Here is a 25916-nt window from a genome sequence, read left to right as displayed (position 1 = left end):
TATATTTTTGCGAACATATAAAAGGTTTTCATAAATGAACTGTGAAGCTACTGTCAGTATATTAATCTCCTTAAAGAATTCTCTCAAGGAAAATCGGGGTCCAAGGTTATAAATGGCCCGCACTGCTCTCTTCTGCAGAACAAACACAGTTTCAATGTCCGCAGCTGAGCCCCACAACAATAAATGCCGTATGACAAATAAACTAGCCTTGCCTTTTCAATGTCAGTTAATTGCCTTATCTTTCTCACTGCAAAAGCAGCTGAACTGAGCCTTGCTGACAAGGTTTCAATATGAGGACCCCACTGAAGTTTAGAGTCTAAAGTGATTCCCAAGACTACATTTTGTAATTTGGTGTCACGAAGCAAATCGAAAGTAGCTGGTAAATGCTATGCCATCATAGAATGTGCGGTAGCAAAGTTGAAAAAAAAAAAAAAAAAAACAAATGCTTTCAGAAATGAGGAAACTTAACTTTCAGTACTACTAGATACTCTTTCTACAACTAGTTTCCTATACTCTATCCACTCTTTAAAATAAAAGCCATCCAAGTAGATGTTTAGTGATACTAACTATTAACCATAGCTATCTATTAGAAACTACCTAGCTTTTAGAAATCCAATCATTACTATTCACAATTCCTAATAATTGCTACATTGAAGTCACTAAGGCCATGTGGTACATCATCATTACCAAAAATTACTTTAAAAATCGAATGAGTCCCAGGTATCACAATTGCGGTCCACATTTTGATACCCTACCTCGGGAGCCTAAGTCAACCAATGACTTCATACTCCTAGCTACACACGGCCAGATCCTACTGCACCACCCAGAACTATCACACTACCTAATTCCCAGGGACTACTCAGAACAGATACCGGTTTCTAATAGGATACGGCTACGATATTCCGGATCCGACCTAACAATTGAGAAAACTGCTTGTAGTTCACGAGATGGGATATTAAATAATGTAGTATTTTCTAAAATCGACACTTAACATTTAAGAACATAGAAGGAGCCAGGGCTATGTAACACTTCAATAATTTTAGTCACTAATAAATTCGTAGGACACTCGAGTATCTCCATTTCCCACACTAATCACCATTACTGAAACTGTACCATTAAGTACTAGATATCACAACACTGTGTGCATCACCCATCGACTACACACTACGATTTACGGCTCAAGAGCAAATTCGAGTTCCCATTACAGAAAAATCATCATCACCGCTACTGTGAACAGCATGTACCACGACTTCAACTTTAGACTGGTACAAAACCCTATGGCAATCTTCTCAATTGATCATGAATAGGTAAGCAAGTGTAAAGTGGCAAGGCTGCTACTTTCCCGAGATAAAATCTTATTTTAAGCCTACCGCCCGTATTCTATTACACGAGTACCTACTACAAGGTAAACCGATAATTAATTCAGGAAGTCTATTTAAGCAATTCTAATAGTTTCAGTCTATTCATCCGTCACGATAATATTCTGATCAGTGGTGAACCGTGATAGGTTCAAATAGTTTACAATAACATTTTTCACTCAATGCACGTGACGTAATTTATTGCATGTTCATAATGGCGCACTTTTTTATACTATTTGTACCACTGAGCCAAACTAAAAATTGTTTTGAGTTAAGATTAAATTATCACTTATGATTGGATGTAATACTAATTTGCAAACTACTACCTTTAACCATAATTATGGTAAAACATGAATATTCATCAACTGAAAACTACCTTGTCTTATAAACCTACTATAACGAATATAAAAGATAAAAGCCAAAAAATACAAGTGCATTTTAGTCAAATATAAAGAAAGCATCATGAATAGTAGATATGCAAGTGCCACAACTCTGAAAGCCATAATTTTCCTTGAGTTTTGCCTGTACGGCAGAAAGGAGAAAAAAAAATTGAAGTGGGCTGGCCTTCTTTATCCCAATTCTGATGTCGGAGAACGGTCAGAAGGGGCAAGACATTATGTTTCACCAGGAAGTTAAATAAAACGATGTATAGTTTTTACACTATAGATTGTTGTATTTCGGTAAGAATACAATAATAATATTCGAGCAGTCTCACACACAGGACCGAGACAACAATACCGAGCGGCGGGTAAGGCCAGAATGCCACGACTACGGTCGTGCTCGTTCTTTTATACAGCCATCCCCACCCAAACCGGCTAGCAGGTAGCGCCCGACCTGTCTCGGTACGGTCAATACAACTCCTTTTACTTACTGCAAACTATTTTATAACATAACTAGACATTTACAATAAATCAAATTATAATTTATTACATTTAAAATTAATGTTGTTATTATTATTTGGTTTTTTTTTTTTCAAATGATTACTAAGTAATTACATGACAATCAATATTCTACGACAGATATAAATTGATCATCACAGGGCATACAAGGTCTGATTGCGCCTAACTTTAATAATTTTTGAATAGCAGCTACCATGTCTGCTTTTTCAGTGATTGACAAGGAAGACGTTGGTGCATGGGTTTGGTACACAACAGAATCGAATGGTATTGGGAAACCTAAAGCTATCCACTCTAATATAACAGGGTTGGTTGTTATTTTAAGCCAACAATTGTAGAAATGGGATATTCTACCAGCATGAGTTACCTTATCTACTGGCGAGTCGCAGGTGTCCGAGGTTTGTTCGGGCCCGACGCGTTCGATGCTGGCTGAGGTGCCCGACGGTTCGCAGGGGCACTCGTTCTCAGACCCCCCCGACGTCCTCCCCTGTTCTGTTGGAACTGTTGATAGCGCGGGGGGGCCGACCAGTTTCCCTGATACGCAGCGGGCTGAGCGGGCGTGTACTGATAACGGGTATTGGTCGTTGTTGTTTCCGGAAGCGAATTACTCCTTGCTGGTTTAGTAAACTTCTTTATTGATAGTCCTTGTTTCTCTATGGCTCTGGAGGCTTTTATTTTGTCGCCTAGTTTATTTCCGTAAAGTGTGTTATCTCGTTCGCTCTCTTGAACAACGTTCAAGAAGGGTTTCGCTAGTGAGTAATTGATGACACTAATGCACGATTTCGTTTGCTGGTAATGAAGATCAGTAAGTATACGACATCCATCACTTAGTATTCTGATAGCTTCGATCTTGTCGTCGCTTGTAAGCATGATAGTCAAAGCTTTGTTGATGGCTGCTGTACCTAGCCCTAACTGTTGCTGGTCGGTCTCCTTTCTTTTATCTCTTTGGCGCGCCGCTTCTGAAATAGCGGCCGCTACTTCGCTATTAAGCTTGGGGGCCTGTAGGAGAGAGCAGTTTTCTGGTATCAAATACTCTTTCATCAGCTTGTCTTTAGCCTCCTTTGCCAATCCCTTTTTTAAGATGGGGTCCCATCGTTGGGCCAGGCTATGGTGAATCTTCTCGCCAAAAATGGGTGTACTCCCTGTTTCATCTCCAAGTGCTAGTAAAAGCTCGGGGTCCAGCTCAGGGTCCGGTTCTAAAGAAGCAGCAGCAGCCTCTGTGGGCGCTGGCTCGCTTACACTTGCGTCAGCGTTCTCCTTGGGTAACGGGGTCGGAGCTCGTTGAAGGAAGTATTTCCACTTGCGGTGACGTCGTAGGCGACGTTCCGTCTGGAACATACGGGACGTACTTAGTACGATGAAAATTTTACTCTCGTGTTAACTCCCGGTTAACCGCCGAATAACAACATGTATGTAAATTTTAAATTAACCAATAACACTACCTAGTTACAATTATATAATATTGTATAGGTAGGTAGATATAAATACAGCCATCGTGATGACGCTCGGTCAACCGCCAGGCGAGTGCATTCAAATTAATATCGTTAAACAATTACAATGTAAGCCGCCTTCGTGTTAGCTCACGGCTAACCGCCAGGCTTTTAAATAATTGCACTTTCAAACTAGAAATAATTTATATCTTTAAAGAAAAATTTCGTTTTACTTACTGTCATCTGTCCCCAAATCCGTGTCAGAATCGGAATAAATAATAACTCGTCGACGTCGTTCAGATTCTTGTTTTTTATGTTCAAGCTTTTTAATTTTATTTTTATAACGTTTTATTAGGTCGTCGTCACTTTTTCGTTTCGGCATAATTGCTAGCAGAAATTATTATTTCCACCGCAGCGCGTTCGTCTTCTACCTCGCACGAAAAATGAATGGCGTCTCGCGCCGAATAGTGCCGTGACCAAGCGTCGTTAGGAAATCGATTGAATTCAAATATCGATTCTCGATATCAAAAATCTCTAAAGCGATTCTACCTTGTAGGCTAAAAGGACTACCTGGTTATGTTATATCTGAAGAATGAAGCGAAGAAATATAATTTGATTGTATAAAAAAAAAGAATGGCACTGTAGTACCCACGGACAGTCAAGTTTCGATACAAAAATCTCGTCTGCACAGTGCCGAGCGGCCATTTTGATTGTCGGACCAAGGTCGCCATCTGTAACAAATATCGTGTTGTGCCGAGTCATTTCAATTAATTATTTTAATATACTTATCATGTATCATTTGTTTATATTAGGTCCTTATTTTTACCCGACTACGGCAAAAACTAAAACCCAACTACGACAAAAAACGACGCTGAAAAAGTATAAAACAAGATTTTCAGAATACTGAACTGAACGAAGTTGCCAATGTAGTTGCATAGTAATTTTCATGTTTGGAAAACCGCAGTCACACGTTGTCAAAGTGCTACGGTAGGTAGGTTTAAGTAACGTGTGACTACGCCTTTCCAAACATGAAAATTACTATGCAACTACATTGGCAACTTCGTTCAGTTCAGTATTCTGAAAATCTTGTTTTATACTTTTTCAGCGTCGTTTTTTGTCGTAGTTGGGTTTTAGTTTTTTTACTTTTTATTATTTGTACTATTTTGGTGTTAAAGTGTATTTGTGGCGCATAATATGTATTAACAAAAGTTAAATTGATGAACTTATAAGTAGTAAAGAAGCTATGAACGAAAAGATCTGAATTATATGCAATCAGCCCATGAATACAGGTAAAGTCACAAGCAAATGCTAGTAATATACAGGGTGTCCCGTAATGTAACGTCAAGCCGGAACTGGGTGTTGAGGCAAGTTATGCTGGTTATCAGAAAAATATAAAAAAAAATCTATGTGGCATTTTGTCAAAATAATAGGCATTTAAAAAAAATTAAAAAATTCTACTACCGGTGACGGTCTTTTTACTCGTCACTTTTTCTAAATTTTTTTTTTTGTTATGTAACCCTGAATAATGCTTCTCTAAATTGTTATCAAAATTACAAAACCAGCTGCTCCAACTTGGCTGAAAAAAATACATTATTCCCAAAAAAAATATCAAAATAAAAATTTTGCCTAGTTTAAACTGACTGTACTGAAAAAAAATTTTACTACGCGAGTGTGGCAAGCGACGTCATAATTTGGCGCATTTAGTAAGGATTCCAAAATGGTATAACACTTTGTAAAATCTTGCTGTAATTGTCGACAATTTTTGTTTATTGGAAATAATCCCGTTTTTAACTTTATCTACCTTGGTTAAAAATATTATTCTAATGTGCCCAAAATTCAAGTTTCTGGCTTAAGTGAGGTGGAGAAGCCATTTTAAAAGGTATGAGCGGGACGGAGAGGGCCATCTTACCAAGCAGGGATGTTATGGATATCCGTAACCGTAACCGAAACTATCGGATATCCGAAATAAAAAAATATCCATAACCGTAACCGAAACTGATTCAAAAGTTACGGATAGTTTCGGATAAAGGCGGAGTCTTAAGGGTACCATTCCAAACTGCAAAACTCTATGAAATCTGCAGTATACATACACGCCGCAGCTGCAATGCCTCGCTGTCGATTTCATAGTTTTGCAGTTTGCGGTTGCAGTTTGCGGTCTGCGGCCCATCTTGGAATTGTACTTTAAATCTTAATATTTGTTACCAACTTGTCTGGCATTCGCTGGCACCATCTAATATGCCAGCCTGTTTTACCTTTATCATACATAGGTGTCGTCTTAGTTGGTACATAAAGTAGCTATGTGGGTCACGCTCACGCAGCATCTTGCTATTTGTATTATACCTACATTTTTGAAATTCTAATAATTCCGTAATCGAAATTATCCGAAACTTTCGGATAATCTGAAATGATTTCATATCCGTGACCGTAACCGAAACCGGTATAATATTATTCTAATATCCGTAACCGTATCCATAACCGAAACTTCATAATATCCATATTATCCCTGTTGCCAAGTACAAGTGCAGGCAGAGCAGGTAGTAAAGTAAAGGCGCGCGCGCACGGGTGACTTTTGTCACAGTATGTCAACTACTAATTATTATTACTGTCATGGTGACAAAAGTTTCTGTGACTGACTGCACGGTAGTCAGTCACAGAAACTTGAATTTTGGGCACATTAGAATAATAATTTTTAACCAAGGTAGATAAAGTTAAAAACGGGACTATTTCCAAAAAACCAAAAATTGTCGACAATTACAGCAAAAATTTACCAAGTGTTATACCATTTTGGAATCCTTACTAAATGCGCCAAATTATGACGTCACTTGCCACACTCGCGTAGTACAATTTTTTTTCAGTACAGTCAGTTTAAACTAGGCAAAATTTTTATTTTGATTTTTTTTTTGGGAATAATGTATTTTTTTCAGCCAAGTTGGAGCAGCTGGTTTTGTAATTTTGATAACAATTTAGAGAAGCATTATTCAGGGTTACATAACAAAAAAAAAATTTGGAAAAAGTAAAAATTTGTGGCAACACGAGTAAAAGGACCGTCACCTGGAGTAGAATTTTTAGATTTTTTTTAAATGCCTATTATTTTGAAAATATGCCACATAGATTTTTTTTTATATTTTTCTGATAACCAGCACAACTTGCCTCAACACCCAGTTCCGGCTTGACGTTACATTACGGGACACCCTGTATATATATATTCAAAATGTACAAGTAAAGCGCTTTCAAATGATACCAAACACGGCATATTTATCTTAACTTTATTTTTTTACTCTGTATGTTTTGTCCGCTAGAGGGCGCCACATTCGATTTTGTGAAACCCCATATAGCCTATAACCAGCGGACAATTAAGACGCTTCTAATGATATGTCATTTGTCGAATTCTGATAAGTAGTTTAGAAGTTACGAGGGAACACATGAACATACATACATACATACATACATACATAGCCTGTCAAACTCATAACCCTCCTTTTGCTTTGCCGTAGTCGGGTAAAAATGTTTGGAATGTTTAACTACCTAGCTCGCATCAATACTTATGACTATAATTTGTATATTTTAAAGACTGTAAACGCCTGAAAAGGAGGCTGACAATAGTGACTGAGTTTCTTGCGCTGCTTCTTCTCAGCACTGGCCCATTTATTGTCCCGAAGCAGTGGTAGGGTTAATATTAGGACGTGTAAAAGTACTTTTTTAAAGCCTATTTGCAAAAATAAATGAATTTTATAAATTTTATTTTAATTTTACAGATTGGTGCATATTCTGTCGCATGCGACGTGCAAAAGTTCTTGTTCTTAGAGTTTTATTTTTATTTAATTTTTCTTTATTCAGTAAACCACAGCTTTATACATAACAGCAGCATAATAATAATACAAAAGTTATGTTAATTATTATTGCTACATATTTTAGTTTTAGACTTTACATATTTTTTACAACTCATATACCACGACAGTAACAATACAATAAATAAATGTCAGGATACAAAATTTTAATTGCAAATGTCAAAAAAATAAAAAAACTTTTAAATTAATTGTAAATGTCAAATTAAGTTACATTACCGATGTCACATCATTCTATTATTTAAAAGGTCATTCACTGTATAATACATTTTAATTAACAAAAAGTCATAAACTGTTCTTTAAAAATTTGTATACAATGTAATAGTCTCATACGTTGGTAATTTAATTCAAATGTAATAAAGCACAGTTATAGAGCTTTGCGGGGCAATACCTTTAAAACCTTGACAGTAGTCTGAAAATACCTTATCACGTCAAACTGATGTTGATTATTGCTGAAGGGGTCTCACCTGCTCTATTGGGTGACGATCTGGGCTAGCATGGGAGAGCTGTGAGGGTCTTATCTAGCATTGTGGATAATGATCCCGCACAATGTATTTTGTTAGTGGAATAAGTGACTTATGACTTATACAAGACTCATGACTTGCGACTATGACTGGTAGAGCTGTGGGGGTCTTATCTACCATTGTGGATAATGATTACCACACGACACACGACTTGCGTATGACTTATGACTGTGACTGGCTCCTGTGTGGAGCGCTCCTGTGTGGAGATGACTTATGACTATGATTAGGCTCCTGTGTGGAGCGCTCCTGTGTGGAGCGGGGCCCCTGTGTGGGGCGGGGCTCCTGTGTGGGGCGCTCCTGTGTGGAGGTGACTTATGACTGAAATGAAACACTCTTGTAGGTTGTTTAACTTGTATTTCAGCACCACTGATTTACACAATTCCGACATTATGACGTCAACCTAATAGTACCTCTCGCTTCGAACGCTCAAATCGAACTGCCTGTCCAGCGGCATGCCAGCGATAAGGTAACTTCCCCTTCCATCAGTGAAAGTCGACCGGTTCAAAACGACTTATCGACGGCATGCTCCGGAACTAGTCAAATGCAATACTTATTTCATAATTAGCTGTTTTCTTAATTTTTAAAATACTACAATGTATACAATAAAAATCTAAAATAATTAAATTAAATAATAAATATGAAATAATTGGATTTAATACAAAATAAATTCTAAAATCATTCTAATGTCTGCAAAATGCCTAGGAAGTAATCAAATAAAGTATTTTAATTTAATAATGGGTTTTTGGGTTCTTCTAAAATACAATACAAATACTAAAATTGTTGCAATAACTATTTAAAAGTAACCAATAATCGTATAAAATACAATATGAATTCTAAAATCATTACATTCGGCCATCCGACACCGTGATGCCTCCCGGCATTCACGTCTAATAAGGATTTATTCTAAAATCATTAATATTACTTTTCAAACAATATTACAATATGAAGATTAGTAGAATGATAAACAATTCTATGACAACTTGTTAACAAGTGTTTTAACATTAATAATGCATTTTAGAAACTATATTCTTCATATTAAACCAGTAACAAATGTTAAGAAAGGGAGAAAAATCTTGTAGGCATTTATACACACTATACATTTTCACCTAATCAATATTATTCGTAATGACTTATTTTATAACCAATAACGGATATTTGCATGAAATTCAGATATTAATCGTTTTACTTTATAATTTTCTCAAAACTACCATATCGAATATATTGGAAACTTCTCTTTTTAAATCCAAATTTTTATTTCACATAAATACACGTCCATTAGATGTTAGTACATAATCAATTTAATTACAGTGTATCTTGCCATGACTGCCATGTGAAAGTTATTAAGTTTATAAGAACATGTCAAAACGTTCCGTAATGTGGCAAATAATGAATTATGGTCACGATTTATGATTAACACTAAAGGTACTTTCGTCAAAATTATGTATTTTCCAAGTGTTTGAAACCAATAGGTACAATTACAGTGTCCTGATATTATGTGTTTCTGAATGTCTGTGATGCTCGATTTCATCACGATAAGCGCAACATATTTGCCATCTAGCTGTACGTGGGACCACTAAAAATAATTTGATATCAACCTTACTGTATCTGCTATTTGAAGAGATTACGATGTTTGGATGGGTTGTCGTCAGATTCTATGACTAAATTTTGGTATTTGGACTATTCGCGGAACTAAATTCCTTCTTTTTTTTTTAACGTGGTTCTTAAGGCAGCATAACCAGTAGAAACTTTTAAGTCCTAAAAGATATACTTTTTTTTTTAGCACACGCACCACAGCTAGTGTCTCTAACTCATAGAAGTTGTCTTTCATTGAAGATGTCTTTCCTCAGGGGTCGTCTGTCTGTGGGTCTACTAAAGTAAGTGACTGCTACAGAACTTTGAAGACTTTTCTCTTTATCATCAAGATCTGACTTAAATATGATTTAGAGTCCTGAATAATATTGATAATCATAGCATTGGATCAAGTTAGTCATCTATGGTTTTCTGACCCCTTTTCCCTTTTGTAATGAGATAAGTGGTAATGGTGGTATTTGCACATTATTTTTCATCCTGACATCAAAGACTGCACGTGTACGTCCTATCTCAGTCAGATTATAGCAATACAATCGCGATAATTTCACAAAAGAGTATAAAGCTTATCTAACTAACCAGAACATGTCGGAACTAAGTCCGGGCTTAGTCATAATATCAGCTCTATCGAGAGTATCCATAGGTGAGGGGTCTTTTACAATTCGATTTACATGACATATTGGACATGCTCCAAAAAGCATTGAAGTAGCTATTAAAATATTTGCTTTAAGTGTTATTGGACTAGGCGACAAATTACCAAAAACGATTTCACCTTTGCCGTTGTGAATTAAAAAGGCTCTTAAACACCCGGTACTTGGCCCCCTGTTTAATTTACATACATAACATACAAAACAAACAACCCTCGGCGGAAAGCTATTTGCATTATAAAATATCACTTGAAAATATAGAACCGCCTAAGGCGGGAATCGAACCCACGGCCTTAAGCTCGCCAGGTGTCAAGTTATTTTAAAATTTTAAATCGAAAGGCAACTGTAAACGCCAGAAACTATCCTCTGTAAAACTAGAAATTTATGTTAACTGGTATTTACTTGTGTCCGTCATTTTCGTGGCTCTCGAAAATATTCTGACCAGGAATTTTATAGAATGTCAGTATTCAAAACCATGAGAAATTGCAGTTGCGTGAAGTTTTGACCAATAGACGTGTTGACACCGCCAGTCAATTGACGTATTTTTAAAAACTGTTAAATCAAACTCCCATAGATTTCGTATGGCACGACAAGCAAGTGACGTCGCTATTTTGTGAATTTAATCAAACTACTTTTCTTAATTACAATCCGACCAAAAATGGTAATTTACAGGTCATTTCAGATTAATTAAGCTTTCAAGATCAGAATGTCTTTAATAAATTGTAATATCGAATCAATATCGGTGTCAAATCGTCCATTGTCAGTGAAGTCTGCTATACATCATCAATCACTAACACTTCTATAACAGCGTCAATCTCATCAACATTTTTGTTTATATTAGCTCTATAGAGGTATGACTGATGATTGACCACAACTTTTACAATTGGAATTGATATTGAAATGATCCGCCAAACTATACTTAGTTTCAGCATCGGTTTTGCGTCAACAAGTGCACTCACTACCAACACTTAAAAGGATTTTTCATTTACCAAAACAGTCTCATAGATTTTTTTTTGTCATAAAAATAATTACGTAAACTGTTCATCCTTTCAAGTAGCAGGATTCAAAATTTCCTCTAACAGACGTCCGTAGTTCTTTTAGCTAAGCCAATTAACTTTTGCAATGTCTAAGTCAAAGACAAAATTCTCTTACTTGCATTAGCTATTATAATAGCGCTCACAAAATTGTCAAAAATAAAAGACTACTAAAAGAAAAACTTTAAACTTCTGCTCATTAAGGAACCTTGACGTTTCATATTCGAAATATATTTTGAAGTGGAATTATAGATCTATAGACAAATTAGACAATTGTACTTGGCAAAAGAACCTACCGAAAGTCTGAACCGACGACAATTTTAAAATAAACGAATCATTAATTAATTCACTTTACTTGTGTAAAAATATTTTAAAAAAAAATTTTTTTTTAGCACGTTTACTTTAACGTTAATTTAAACGTTATAATCGAATACTTTATTATTACCTTTAATTATTACTATTAAAGATTTACTACATAAGCTAATATTCCCATTTTACTGTAGGTATGCGTAATATTTCATAATATTGTGTGCGCAATAAATAAAAACTACCAATAAAAAATAGGCACTTTTCTTCACTAGAGTCTACCAGAAATTTTACGGACCTCATGTGAGTAGGTTATAATTGTTCGTTCTAATTCACTTTCTTCTCATTCGCTTCCTTCGGCCGCTCATTCGAAGAAAGTTAATTAGACCGAACAATTATAACAAAAGAGTGAATTAGGATCTAAAACTTGTTTTATGATTCAGGTGAACGCAGTCTTTATAAATTGTTTGATTATGAATTAAACGCTCCTTATCGTACCTACTAATTGCTTTTGCTATTTATTTATGATATTTCTACATTCTACTGTACCTACCTTAAATCAAACGTTTGAGTCCAGTGGGCACGCGACGTATCACTAAAACACTATGCACTAACACCAATGTTCTTTATGTCACAGCGGCCGTTTGCTCAAGGTATAATTTTAGTCCGTTTGATCGTACTAACACTTGGCAACTTTCAGATTTACTGAGCCCACTATGATGTACTTTCTAATTGTTTCCAGAATTTAAGTGGCACCTAGAATCGCTCAGCGACACTAGCCCGTTTGGTCGTACCAACAAATCTGTACTTCGCTTAGAAAACTAATCAAGGTGAACTGTTCGTCTTAATTGTAACTGAATGTTAGCACCTAAAATCAAACCTTTTGAGTCTAATGACCACGCGACGTAAGTACACTAAAACACTACGCATACAATAACACCAATGCTCTTTATGTCAGCGGCCGTTTGCTCAAGGTATAATTTTAGTCCGTTTGATCGTACTAACACTTGGCAACTTTCAGATTTACTGAGCCCACCATGATGTACTTTCTAATTGTTTCCAGAGTTTTAGTGGCACCTAGAATCGCTCAGCGACACTAGCCCGTTTGGTCGTACCAATAAATCTGTACTTCGCTTAGAAAAGTTATCAAGGCGAACTGTTCGTCTTAATTGTAACTAAATGTTAGCACCTAAAATCAAACCTTCACATGACAGTCCAGAGACTATGGCGTACACTTCAACACTGGCTCGGTTGCGAATCATGTCATACGACAGTCAATTTGAGTACAGTATTTACAACAAAGGTTCCGTATGTAGGCATACATAATTAGAATCAAACATCATCAAAATTATGATATACTGTCTGAACTATTAAATTGTGTTTTTGTAATTATAATCACATCTAATAATTTATTATAAGATATTGATTTTTAACCGATTAAAAAAGGAGAGGTTCTCATCTCAAATATATTTTTATAGATAACGTGTTAACGTTTAGTGCTCTTATAACATTATTATTGAACCGTAGTTTTTACCCAAAAAGTGTGTTTCACAAACATTACACATTTGAACCTTTGAGTAAAGTTAACATCAAAGATCATGAATTTATTCTGAGTTTTTTTTTTGCCTCACCTGACATAATATTGTAGAATTTCCATCGACGGATAAATGATTAAATAATTAATTAGTGTATAATAATGTTTTTAAATGTTAACAAAGGCGATAAAATGGTTTCAAATTTTAAGGAACCCTAATCTTATAAGTTATAATGCAAGTATGTATTGTTACTGCTGAAACCACAGTTTTGAGCATGTAAGTACAGTCGGTAGTAAACATAACTCTACAAAAATGTTGAAACACTGCATTTATTGCTTATGTTATGCTTATCGTTTCTATAAACAACCAAAAAAAAAACGAAATAATGCAATTAACGAGATCATACCTCATCACACGATCAGTCAATATGATCACATGTACCTTTACATAGTAAAACAACCTGAGTGGTTAGTGGTCAACAGGCCGCAATACTACGCAAGAAGTCCCGGGTTCGATTCCCGGCTGGGCAGAAATTGAAATGATGAATTTCAATTCCTGTGATGGGTCTGGGTGTTACTATGTATAATGTGTACCTATGTATTTAAATAGTTTTTAAGTAGTATATCTGTCGCAGGCAAATTGTATGATTCCGCATTTTACAAACGGCGTCGTCAGTTTACAAACGCTCGCTGTTCTATGAAATGCCGAAGGCAAATTGGCGACTCGTTCAATTGATAAAATTTCGACTATGATTGTTGCAATAGGGTGACCATCATAAAACACATGTTGGACAAATCAGACTTAATTTCAGAAATCAGGTAGGTATCTATTCAGGTAAGACAAACCTAAAATACTAGCTACTGCTAAAGTAATTAAAATATTTTCTTAGTAAAAACAACACTAAACTAGGTAATTTAAACTTTTGAGGGTAGGTACATAAAACTATGACATAAAATAAGTTTCGATAGTCAGTCCTTTAATTAAGTCTTACATTTTAATTATACCTAGAAGAAGTCTAGAAGACAACACAATATTTTTTTAAACCAATAATATTCCGCAGCAGTCCTCCACCAGTCCGAGCACCAGATTCCATTGTCACCTTAGCGTTTTTTACGTGCCGGATAACCTCAAAACCTATTTCATTTTTCCATAGCTTTTTCACTGCTCCTATTTGTGAATCGTAAAATATTTTTAATTCACTAAGTATAATAAATGTCTTTTTTTGTGAAAAGTCCTTTGAATACGTAGAATTTGCACTGTTTTCTGTATCACAACACCACGACTCGACGCCATTTTTCTTGTTTTGATTAGCAGCGCCTCGCGTGGTAAGAAAAAGAACTAAATACTTCAATTTGCCGCGGCATTTTGTAAACAGCAATTGAATTGGCTATCAAATGTTTTGGCATATTATAAAGTGCCCAGGCAATTTACATTTTGCCTTCGGCATTTCATAGAGCAGCGAGCGTTTGTGAACTGACGACGCCGTTTGTAAAATGCGGAATCATACAATTTGCCTGCGACATATCCAATGGATATTATGTATTAAGCTAGCACCCATAATACAAGCATTTTAGTTGCTTACTTTGAAACTAGATGGCGCTGCGTGATATTATTCAAAGAAAGAAAGAAAGATAGTATGTTTAAGAAATAATCTAAAGTATGTAACAAGAAAAATATCCTAATATGAAAAAAAAAACATCATATATTTTTTACGCCGACTGTACCTACACTGATTATGCGGACGTCTGAGTAAATTGAAACTTTTGTTTTTCACAAATGTTAATGTTAATCAGCAATAACATTTTGTAATTGCTGATTCTATAAAAAATTTTGGCCAGTGATCGTAAACCCTGTGTTTGAAGGTTACTTTTGTAATTATACATTATATTTTACCCGTTAACTAAGTGGTACAAATGGAAAAAATGTTGACTACCTCTTTTGCTGATCTTGCATTATTTTTAGATAAATTATGACCTCCAAATCGATAAAATTTAATAACTCCAGTAGTGCCACATAGTGCTCATCAACCTTCAAGGTTAAGGTATTCTTCAGCTTCAAGACCAATCTACAGCAACGAAATAATGTTCGTAAGTTTTTTTAACTTTTTTCCTTGTGTGTTTTATGAGAATAATAATGTGCATAATTATGAACTTAGGCAGTTCGATTTTTTCAAGTTGTTTACTGTATGTTGTTATTGAATGTTCAATACATGTATTGTATTGAACATAATATGTCGTACCTACATCATAATTTCGTCTTATAACTTTAACTCTATATTTTACAGGTCGGACTTTGAGTATTACTGCGACAAAAAAGCAGTTGCCAAGCGGCACGGAAATAAACGCGAAGACATAGATTCTGAAGAGGAAACATCTTGTAAAAGGTAAGATTTAATATAGACAAAGTAATATTCCAGTAATAAATCGATTTATTTTTGTTTGAAACAAGTGAAAATGATTATCGTTTTAAACTAATTTGATCGTTTGTTGGCAGGTTGAAGCAGCAGAGACCGCGAAAAACAGCCAAACATTTATTTGAGGACTCTGAAGACGAATCAGTTAATAAACCGTAAGTTTTTAATCACTTTTATAACGTTTCACGTATTTACTTTGCGCTGTAATGTACCTATGTACTTAAATTAAATACGCGGGACTCACTTCTGTTTTGAAACAAATATTTGTTAATTTATGCGAACAAAGACTCATACTTAGAAATTCTGTTTATTACTGTTTTAAACTAATTTGACCGTGTTTGTTGGCAGGTTGAAGCAGAAACCTCGAAAAACGGCCAAACATTTATTCGACGACTCTGAAGAGGAATCAGTTAATAAACCGTAAGTTTTTAATCACTTTTATGACGATTGAGGTATTTACTTTGCGTTGTAATGATAATTGTATTTTGAAATAAATATTTAGCAAGCAAAGGCTTGGTATTCCGGTAGGAATTTTATAATTTTACCAGTTATCTCTCATTCCAACTAAAATAATTAAAACTGTTTAAGAATATTTAATTCAAATGTTGTTTTTTTTTTTTTCAGAACTAAATCATCAGCGAAAAAGTCGTCTACCAAACGCAAGTCAGCAGAGAGCTCGAGTGGAGACAAACGAACTCGAACCTCAGGGTGGAAGCTGGACTTGGACGACGACGCGGACGTCGAGAGCAGTCGCGCGCGCAGCCAGCCCGGCCGCCTGCAGTCCGTGCTGACGCGTCGAGTGGCCGACGGAGTCCTGCGCCGCACCGCCTCTCTGCCTGGGGATCTCTTCGTGGAGTTGCGCCTCTACAACGCGGACGAGATACGAGCTGTGCAGCCGAAAGATCGTTGGGAGAAGGCGGTATTGTCACTCAAATACCAAAGCAGCTCTAACGCCGAACATCTTAACCTACTGCGGCAATTCGTCACGCGTGCGCGAGAGGCATTCGAAGAGGACGGTACTTTTTTCGCTGATAAAAAAAATAGTTCGTAATTTGTTATTAATTAGTTATTTAAGGTAATAAAATAAAATACTTTTTTATATCTTAGTTTTTTCACCCAGTCTATTTAATTTCATTCAAAGTTGTTAGGTAGGTTTTAAACTTTTTTGTAATGTCTCAAAGAACGATATATTGCACAGTGTGCGATTTATCAGTTAAAAGTAATAGTTTCTCAGCTCATCTCAAAAGTAATACACATAAAAATAATTCAGCAATAGAATTAGGAGATGGTATAGAAAAAATAAGTAGTGCATTCCGTAGTCGAATAGCTACGTATCGATTGCGCAATAGGGATGAAGGCGTGCAGACGCCAGCCGAGTTCATGCGCAGCATGCGTGCGCGCGTGCGGCAACTCATACAAGCGCGACAACTAGCATTTAACAGCCTTAAAGTCAACTTCGAATTATTTGCAGAATTTTCTCTTAGAACTAATGACTCTAACAAATCTGAGCTAAAATCATTTGCTACAGAGAACTTTACCATACATAAGAACTACGCGTTTGATGAAATATTCTCACAAGCAATAGCTATTATTTCAACTAAAATTGACGAAATGCAAGAAAGGGACAGCGGTTGGTCTTTTCTCCGTAATTCGCACTTAGAAATTAACATAAACAAATTTAATCCTTTAAAAGCATCCGAATTTATAGATTTACCTAAAGCTTTAAAACTAAAACGAGCTTGTATTAATGTTCGAAACAGTGATAAATTTTGTTTTTTGTGGAGCATAATGGCAGCATTGTTTCCTGCTAAGAGTAATGCTCACCGAACTTCTTCATATCCTCATTTTGAGAACGTTCTCAATACAAAAAACATGTCATTTCCTGTAAATTTTTCGGATATAAAAACTTTTGAAAAGAATAATCCCAGTATAAGTGTCAATGTTTATGGAATTAAAAACAACACTAATATTGTTGGACCATTATACCGCACTCAGAACAAGAAAAAGAACCATATAAATTTATTATTTTTAGAAAAGGGAAATCTAACGCATTATTGTTGGATAAAAAATTTAAGTCGTTTGTTAAGGTCGCAAATAACAAAAAACCACAACAAAATATTTTTTTGTGATGATTGTATGGTATTCTTTAAAAACGAAATTAAATTAAATACTCATATATGCGGTGGCGTTGCTACTGTTTTACCAAAACCCGGCACACTTATACAGTTTAAAAACTATGAAAAAATGCAAGACATGCCGTTCGTTATTTACGCGGATTTCGAATCGTTATTACAACCAAGTCCAAACGGACCGACTTCAAATTCTACGAACGTCTTCCAAAAACATGTTCCGGCTGCATTTGCATATTACGTTGTTTGTTCATATGACAGTTCCTTGAATCGGTACGTATCTTATCTTGGGAAAAATTGCGTTGAAATATTTATTGAGAATCTTAAGAAAGACATATCTAAAATATTAAAATTATATAAAAACAAAATACCAATGAAAAAGTTAACAGTAGAAGAATCGGAATCATTTTCTAAATCGAAGCAATGTTATCTTTGCAATCAGTTGTTATTTGACGATAGAGTGAGGGACCACTGTCACTTAACCGGCAGGTACCGCGGTCCCGCACATTCATACTGTAATCTCAAATACCGCTTACCGCAATTCGTACCGGTATTTTTCCATAATTTATCCGGCTACGATAGTCATCTATTTATAAGGCAATTGGGAGAAATATCGGGACCAATAAAAGTTATAGCCAAAAATAAAGAAAATTATATATCGTTCACTAAGTTTTTTACAACAGATGATAATCATTACATGGCAGTTCGATTTGTTGACTCGTTCAAATTTTTAGGGACAAGCCTTGAAAAACTGGTTTCTAATTTAAACACACATGATTTTACACATTTATCGCGTTTTTTTTCTGAAAAAAATCAGTTTGAGTTATTAAGGCGCAAAGGTGTATACCCTTATGAATACATGACTAACTGGGAATCGTATAAAGAAAAACAATTACCTTCACGCCATAATTTTTATAGTAGTTTGAATGAGTGTACTATTTCAGAATCTGACTATAAACATGCCGAGCGCGTTTGGAAAACATTTAATTTAAAAAATCTAGGAGAATATACAAAGTTATATTTAAAATCAGACGTACTTTTACTGGCCGATGTATTTGAAAAATTTCGGTATACTTGTAAAACTAATTATAATTTAGATCCTTCGTTTTATCTTACCGCTCCAAGTTTAAGCTTCGATGCTATGCTACTTTTGACCAAAGTAAAACTTGAACTAATTGAAGATTTGGAAATAATTCGGTTAATCCAAAAGGGTATCCGCGGTGGTGTTTGTCAAGTTTCCACTAGATATGCGAAGGCAAATAATAAATACTTGCCTGATTACGATCCATCTTCTCCAGATAATTACTTATTTTATATAGACTGTAACAATTTATACGGTTATGCAATGTGCTCGTATTTACCTCATTCTGATTTTCACTTATTAAATGTGTCAGAATTTAATGCCGACGAAATTATAAACACGCCCGACGATGCCGAAGAGGGTTATATTTTAGAAATAGATTTAGAATATCCAGAACAGTTGCATGATTTACACAATGAACTCCCTTTTTGTCCCCAAAAATTTACTCCACCTGGCTCTAAAACATCCAAGTTAATACCTAATTTATACGATAAATTTAACTATGTTATTCACTATGTGCATTTAAAAGCATGCCTTGATCATGGTTTGAAACTAAAAAAAATCCACAGAGTAATAAAATTCAAACAAAGCCCTTATCTAAAGCAGTACATTGATCTTAATACCGAGTTGCGACAAAAAGCAACGTCTGCATTTGAACAAGATTTTTTTAAACTTTTGAATAATAGCATTTTCGGCAAAACATTAGAAGATCCGGAAAAACGGCTTGATGTAAAATTAGTAAATCAATGGGTTGATACTAGAAATAAAACTAAAAAACAGTACACTGCTCAGCAATTAATAGCAAGACCCAATTATCACAGCTCAACTGTGTTTTCTGAGAATTTTGTTGCAGTGCAAATGAAACCGGAGTCAATATTACTGGATAAACCAATTTATATAGGATTTACGGTTTTAGAAATTTCTAAAAGCCATATGTATAAATTCCATTATTCCATAATGAAACCATTCTACGGTAACAATTTACAACTTTGTTACACAGATACGGATAGCTTTTTGTACTCCATACACACCAAGGACGTGTATAAGGATTTGAAACGTCAATTTGAATCTTACTTTGACACAAGCAATTATGATGAAAATAATTTGTTTAACATTAAACGGCAAAATAAAAAAGTACCTGGTTTGTTTAAAGACGAACTAGGTGGAAAACTCATAACTGAATTTGTCGGTTTAAGATCAAAATTATATTGTATTAAAACTGAAAATAAAGAAATAAAAAAAGCTAAAGGAGTAAAAAAACCAGCTGTTAAGCAGTTACTTTTTAAAGATTACAGTAATGTCCTATTGCACAACAAAATTATTAAAAAAACAAATGTAGTATTTAAATCGTTAAAGCATGAAATATTTACTCAATCGGTAAATAAAGTGGCTTTATCATCTAACGATGACAAACGTATAATATTAAAAAATAATATAAATACAGTGGCCTGGGGTCATAAATCCAGCTTCTTTTAATGTTTCTATAGGTATTATAAGAGCCTACTTGTATTATAATAAATAATATGTTAATATTCTTTTTTGATAAATGTCTTAGTCTTGTTCTGTATTAAAATAATAATATTATGATGATATTAAATAGTCTGGGTTGAAATAATCAGTTCTTATTTTATGTTTAGATTAGGAAAATATTACTTATTATTAATTATACTTTTTACTAACTTTCTACTCTTAAGCCTGCGACTAACACAGATTGTATTTTATAATACTATTATTATTAAATTAATTAAAAATAATTATTATTATAATTATGAAATAAGTGCTTAATAAATTTTAAACCATCTATGATTTGTTGTTTGATTCATATTACCTATTTAATAAATATTTGTGAAAGAATCTTTCTAATAAACTTAATAACCTTATTTCATATTACAATATGCAATTTTCAATATGCTGACTCAAGACATCCGTTCACGTTTGCAAAGTCAACGATTTCGCAATAAAGCAAATCACATGTTTTTTTACAATATTTCGCCGACAAGCTCATTCACTCCATATCACTGCTCGTCTTCAGACTAGCAACGGATTCATTATTTTGTAAGTATTCAAGTTTGTAATTTTATTTCTACCTTCTAACAAATTTTTTGAATTTATTATGATCACTAACAATTGTTATTTTTTCTTTTCAGACGATGCAAAACTCCGATATGAACATCATGCTTCCCCCGTTCACCTATGATCCCTGGGAGGGATTAACACAAGCTTGTTCAGATGTCCTGGGACAAGTTGGTGAGCCTCAAACCTCCCGGGAAAAGAGGGTTAGGCGGAAGACTGAGCAACCGGCAAGAAAGAAGGCACGTAGTACTGCAAAGTCCTACGTCATTTCCAAGGAGCGAACTAAAGGTTTACGGCTTATACAAATAAGAGTGTGTGACCTGACGAGTGAGCCTTCCGCTTCAACAGCATGCGATCCGGATGACAGTGAAAGTGATGATAATGTGATGCTTAGTGCACAGTATGTAGTGACTGAAAATTATGATGAAATAATGGACATGACTGAATCAGTAATTAAGAAAATATCAAAAAAAATGTGTAATGATAATCTTTAGTAGGTATTTAGTTTAAATTTAAGAGTTTATAATTAAGTTACTGAATATGAAAAATCTTTAGTGTACCTAATGTTAAAAGTTTATAATAAAGTTTATGAATATGAAAGTGTTATTTTTTTTCCCTTACATATGTAATAATTTAAATCTCTATCAAGGATTGTTAAAATAAAAATAATCAGTTTTTTAGAATAATAAATTTATTTATCATATTGCTACATTTTTTTCAACACACCATTTCTTTATACACATAACATTTTTTAATGCACAATATTTCTTGTGAGCAAAACAGTTAAATAATGTGGGGTTATCCAAACAATAAAGATTGTAAAGAGTACTTAAATTTGGAGCGCCGAAACAAGTTACGTCTAGAACGTCATTTTGATTACATAAATTATGCACCCATTTGATCTTTTCTTCTCCTTTTACTAAAATATATTTACCTTTTAAATAAGGTACGATAAGTCTTTGAAATTCTCTATAATCAATATATCCTTCATTCCACCGATAGCCTCTGTTTTTTTCGATCCAGCAAACTTGCTTTTTCTCTTCAGCAGTCAATGAAGAGAACGGGTATGGAGGCTTAATCAAAAATATGTGAGTATGCTCTTGGGTAGCTATAGCAAATTCTTTTATTATAAATTCATTTTTGCTATTTTTAAATCCTTGCAGATCTACGATAATATTGCTATTCATGATATTTTCTTAACGATATTACTCAAAGGTTTGTATTCAAATATACAATCGTTTAGAATCAAGCAATAAGCAGCTGTCTGATCTGGTATCTCTTGGTCTGTTTCAATTTCAACTCGTACGTCGATCGAACCTTTTAAAGTTTCGTGTTGCCTCGAACAGTCGATAACAAATAAGGGAGCTACGTCTCTGAATTCTTTCAAGCTCAACAACGGCTCTGGCCGACGTCCGTGATACGACTGTTGAAATCTTGAATACTGTTCGTATAATAAAGCAATTTTTTCTTCTGAAAAACTGACATTTAGTCCTTCATACGGATAATATGATGAATTTAAAAAGACTCTTACATCTCTTACGTGACAATGATCAAACTCTGCCATTGACAACACAGCGTTATGTTTACGATTGGTTTGTAAGGCAATTACCACAAATCGTGGTTTTTCTATTTGCGATGAAGTTTTTATAGACCAAGTATGTTTACGTGTCTTAGGCAGTAATGGGTATTCATACAGATCCCAATTACGAAACACTAATGGAATAGCTCGATCTTTCTCCAAGTGTTTCAATAGGTTAATCCTCTCACGGTCTGAAACTTTAATGTGTGGAACGCGCCAAATAATTTTATTGATTATAATGTCATCTACAACTTCACCTGCATTTAACTTGACCGCATTAAGGTTAGTATTACTTCTCAGTAACACTAACTCGTGTTTACAGTTAATGATAATTTTTTCATAATCCTCTGCAAATCCTAGTATCCTATTTAATGGTATAGATGCAGAAAATGCTCCACCACTGGCATTGTTTGTTCCTGCGGTTGACCAGCCCCGACCACATTTGGATTCATTTTCATTTAAGGATAGGTAAGATTTCATTGTTGTAGTAATACCTGCATTCTTAATTTTATCTATTTCAACTCCATTTAGTTCATATCTTATGTCTTGAAAGAGGAATAAGGCTGGATTATTAACGAAGTGTACATTTGATACTTTTTCTTTGGTGGTTTTATTATACACAACTACTTTTCCTTCGATATATAGACTACTAAGTGAAGGTAACACGTACAAGTCTTGTTGGTTGATCGGTATTCGTATTTCATCATTCTTGTTGAAACTTGTTACGTATGGTTTGTATGAATGATACTCGAAACTTTCAATGCTGTTATCGTATGATGTTTGTTGAGATATATTTAAAATATTCATTTTATTAAACCAATTAATTTGAGAAATTCTTTATTGGTCTTGGTTAGCTTCTTTTTTAGTTGAAGCGGTCTGTCTTTGCGGAATGTTCTATTAGAACTGAGTGGAGTACGCAATGTAGAAGGATTTTTATTGAAGTTAATCATTTTTTTCTGAAATGTAAATACAGTTGTACTTCTTCACCTCGTAAGTTTATCTCTTTGTTTTCAGCGTCCAACAGCCTGATATTTATAGCACTTATAGAACTTTGATTGACAGGAAAATAAATTAAATTTTTAGGTATTTCAATTATTCGATAACCAGGTGGTACATTAGGTACGAATTCATAAATTATATGGCTTGCTTTCCCGTTCACAAATGAACCACTGACTACATCGCATTCGATCCTCACAATGGTTGTTGATAGAATGCTCACAGGATACTTTGATTCGGTACTTATATTTGCATTTATTGTTTCCATTCCAAAACCTAAAATTTTACCAATTGTGCCACTTTTATTAAAATGAACGTCTTTAGAACAATAAATATTTGTTTTCAATGTGTTATTATTGCAAGTAAGTTTTAATATAGTGTTCTTGATGTTATTTTTTAAATAATCACAAATATCCTGAAGCTCGTAAGACCCTTCAGGAATTTCGATGATCTCATTTTCACCATAGTAAAACTTGTTGTTTCTTTCATCTATGTTGGGAATTGAATTGAAGGTTGAAAAATATAAAAGACCGCATTCGTAGTCATCTCGAAGCTCCAAGGTCGGTGAATAATTCGTTGTTAAGGAGGCTCCTGTTCCGGTTATAGACACAGTGAAAGACATAATTATACTGACACTTTTATTAATAATTTACATTATATAAATGTTTTTTCCAATAATTCCTTAAAAATTTCAGACACAAATGACCACAGTTTATTGTACCAAAGGCTTGATGTCGTACATAATTATAGTTTATAGGTAAGTTACTAAAATATTTGACTAATTCCAACGGTGGTTTTAAATTACCAAAACTGTCATAATATTCAACGTAGTCATTTTGCTTTACAAAGGCTACCCAATGTGTACCAGGATTTTTATTACTATCCAAATTCATGATTGCACATTCTATCTTCTTAGGTTTCGCAGGTAATGTATCTCGCATAAATACACCACGAAAGTAAGGAATATCACAAGCATGTTCTAATATATCCAAGTTAGTGAGCGCACGTTTAGGTAGCCGCTTAATTAGTTTTTTGAGGGGTTGAGATATAAACCGGCTCCTTTTCTATGAGGTTTTATATACAGTCCTTTTCCAAGGGCTACCGCTTCCATCATTCTGTTGTGCCTTTCTGATTCCATTAGACTCTTTTGTGCGGCTTTAGAATCATTAACAGCTTTTGCTATACCAGCTGCTCCTCCAGCAAGAGAACCTAAAGCCGATAGCCCCGCAAATATAGGAATAAGTGGTAAAATTCCTCCACATTTTGGAAGAGGAATACATCGAGGTAATCGTATTCCTTTTTTGTTACCGAAAAGTTTTTTTGCAGCTGCATAAGCATATTTTATAGCAGAGTGATTATCTTTAGATTTAAGTTTTTTTAATTCTGATTTTATATTCTTTATCCCTTTCTTAAATGATGTTATGCCTCGGCCGGCTCTGATTTTTGCTTTCATCGCATTTTTAACTATCCATGAAGCAATTTTTTCTCCTTTCCCAACATCTTTTGATTTTAGCCTTTTCTTAGCCATATTTAACAATTCTAAGTCAGCCTTATGTCGAGCACCAGAGTCTTTATTCAAGTAAGCAATATCGTGGTGCATACAAGCCTCGTCCAATTTGTTAATTCCACGGTCGCCTTGAAGTAATCGTTTCTGAAGTTTAGTTCCAGGACCACAAAATTGATACCCAGGTAAATGTAACTCAAACGGTAAATGATCTATTAACGTATTAATTATACCACTGCCTCCCTTCATCGATTATCTTAAAGTGAGTTATAGAGGAATTTATGTTTTATTTATATACCTACACCACACATTCACTTTTATCAACCCAACTGTTTTCCTTATCACAAAGCCTTATCATTTAACAAAAAGTTTGTTTCCTTTCCTTTTTATAACTTTCTCGATAAGATAAAGATCAGGCAGTTTCGTTTTTTGTAATTCATATTCGTAAAAAGAACCAAGAATAATTTGATTATGTTTATCTTCAATTTGATACGTTTGAGGATTTGTTTGTTTGATTTTTATGATTCGGAAAATTTCGGTAGACCAATTAGGTGTATAACCTTTATAAAAATCTCCTTTGAATTTACTTATACGAACAAAGTCGCCAACTTGAAAAGTTTATCGTTTACGCGTTTGTGGCTTTTTGCTTCTATTAATATTAGATCTAACGACAGTCTCATTGGAATCATTAACATTAATTGGTTTGAATTTAGTAACCCGATGAAAAGTGTTATTGTACTGCTGTACAACTGCATCTAAATTATTTTTAAACCATTGATAACGACCGCATAAACTAAATACTTTGTAGAGATGAGATTTTATCGTTCTTATTACTCGCTCTACAATTGCCGCCTTTTTAATCGAGTATGTGGAATAATGATTTATGTTGTAACTTTTTGTTAACTGTTTGAAACAATCGTTATAAAACTCTGTACCCAGATCGGTTTGTAAATTTCTAGGCTTTCGTGTTGATTCGATA

General features: G+C 34.5%; 1 protein-coding gene across 2 annotated transcripts; it reads left to right on the top strand.

Annotated features, from left to right (window-relative positions):
- The first annotated feature begins 15062 nt into the window (after positions 1 to 15062).
- LOC135086444 (uncharacterized) lies at positions 15063 to 16760 on the top strand. Of its 2 annotated transcripts, XM_063981166.1 has the most exons (5): positions 15063 to 15245; positions 15447 to 15545; positions 15656 to 15730; positions 15924 to 15995; positions 16200 to 16760. In XM_063981166.1, coding segments are annotated over exons 1-5 (675 nt in total). In that variant the 5' UTR covers positions 15063 to 15243; the 3' UTR covers positions 16627 to 16760. The 2 variants fall into 2 exon arrangements, with proteins under 2 accessions (XP_063837236.1, XP_063837234.1); XM_063981164.1 differs by having other exon boundaries at positions 15063 to 15545.
- The last annotated feature ends 9156 nt before the right edge of the window (positions 16761 to 25916 follow it).

Source organism: Ostrinia nubilalis, chromosome W (assembly GCF_963855985.1).
Source record: "Ostrinia nubilalis chromosome W, ilOstNubi1.1, whole genome shotgun sequence".
Lineage (NCBI taxonomy): Eukaryota > Metazoa > Arthropoda > Insecta > Lepidoptera > Crambidae > Ostrinia > Ostrinia nubilalis.
This window is presented reverse-complemented; position numbering and strand designations above follow the sequence as displayed.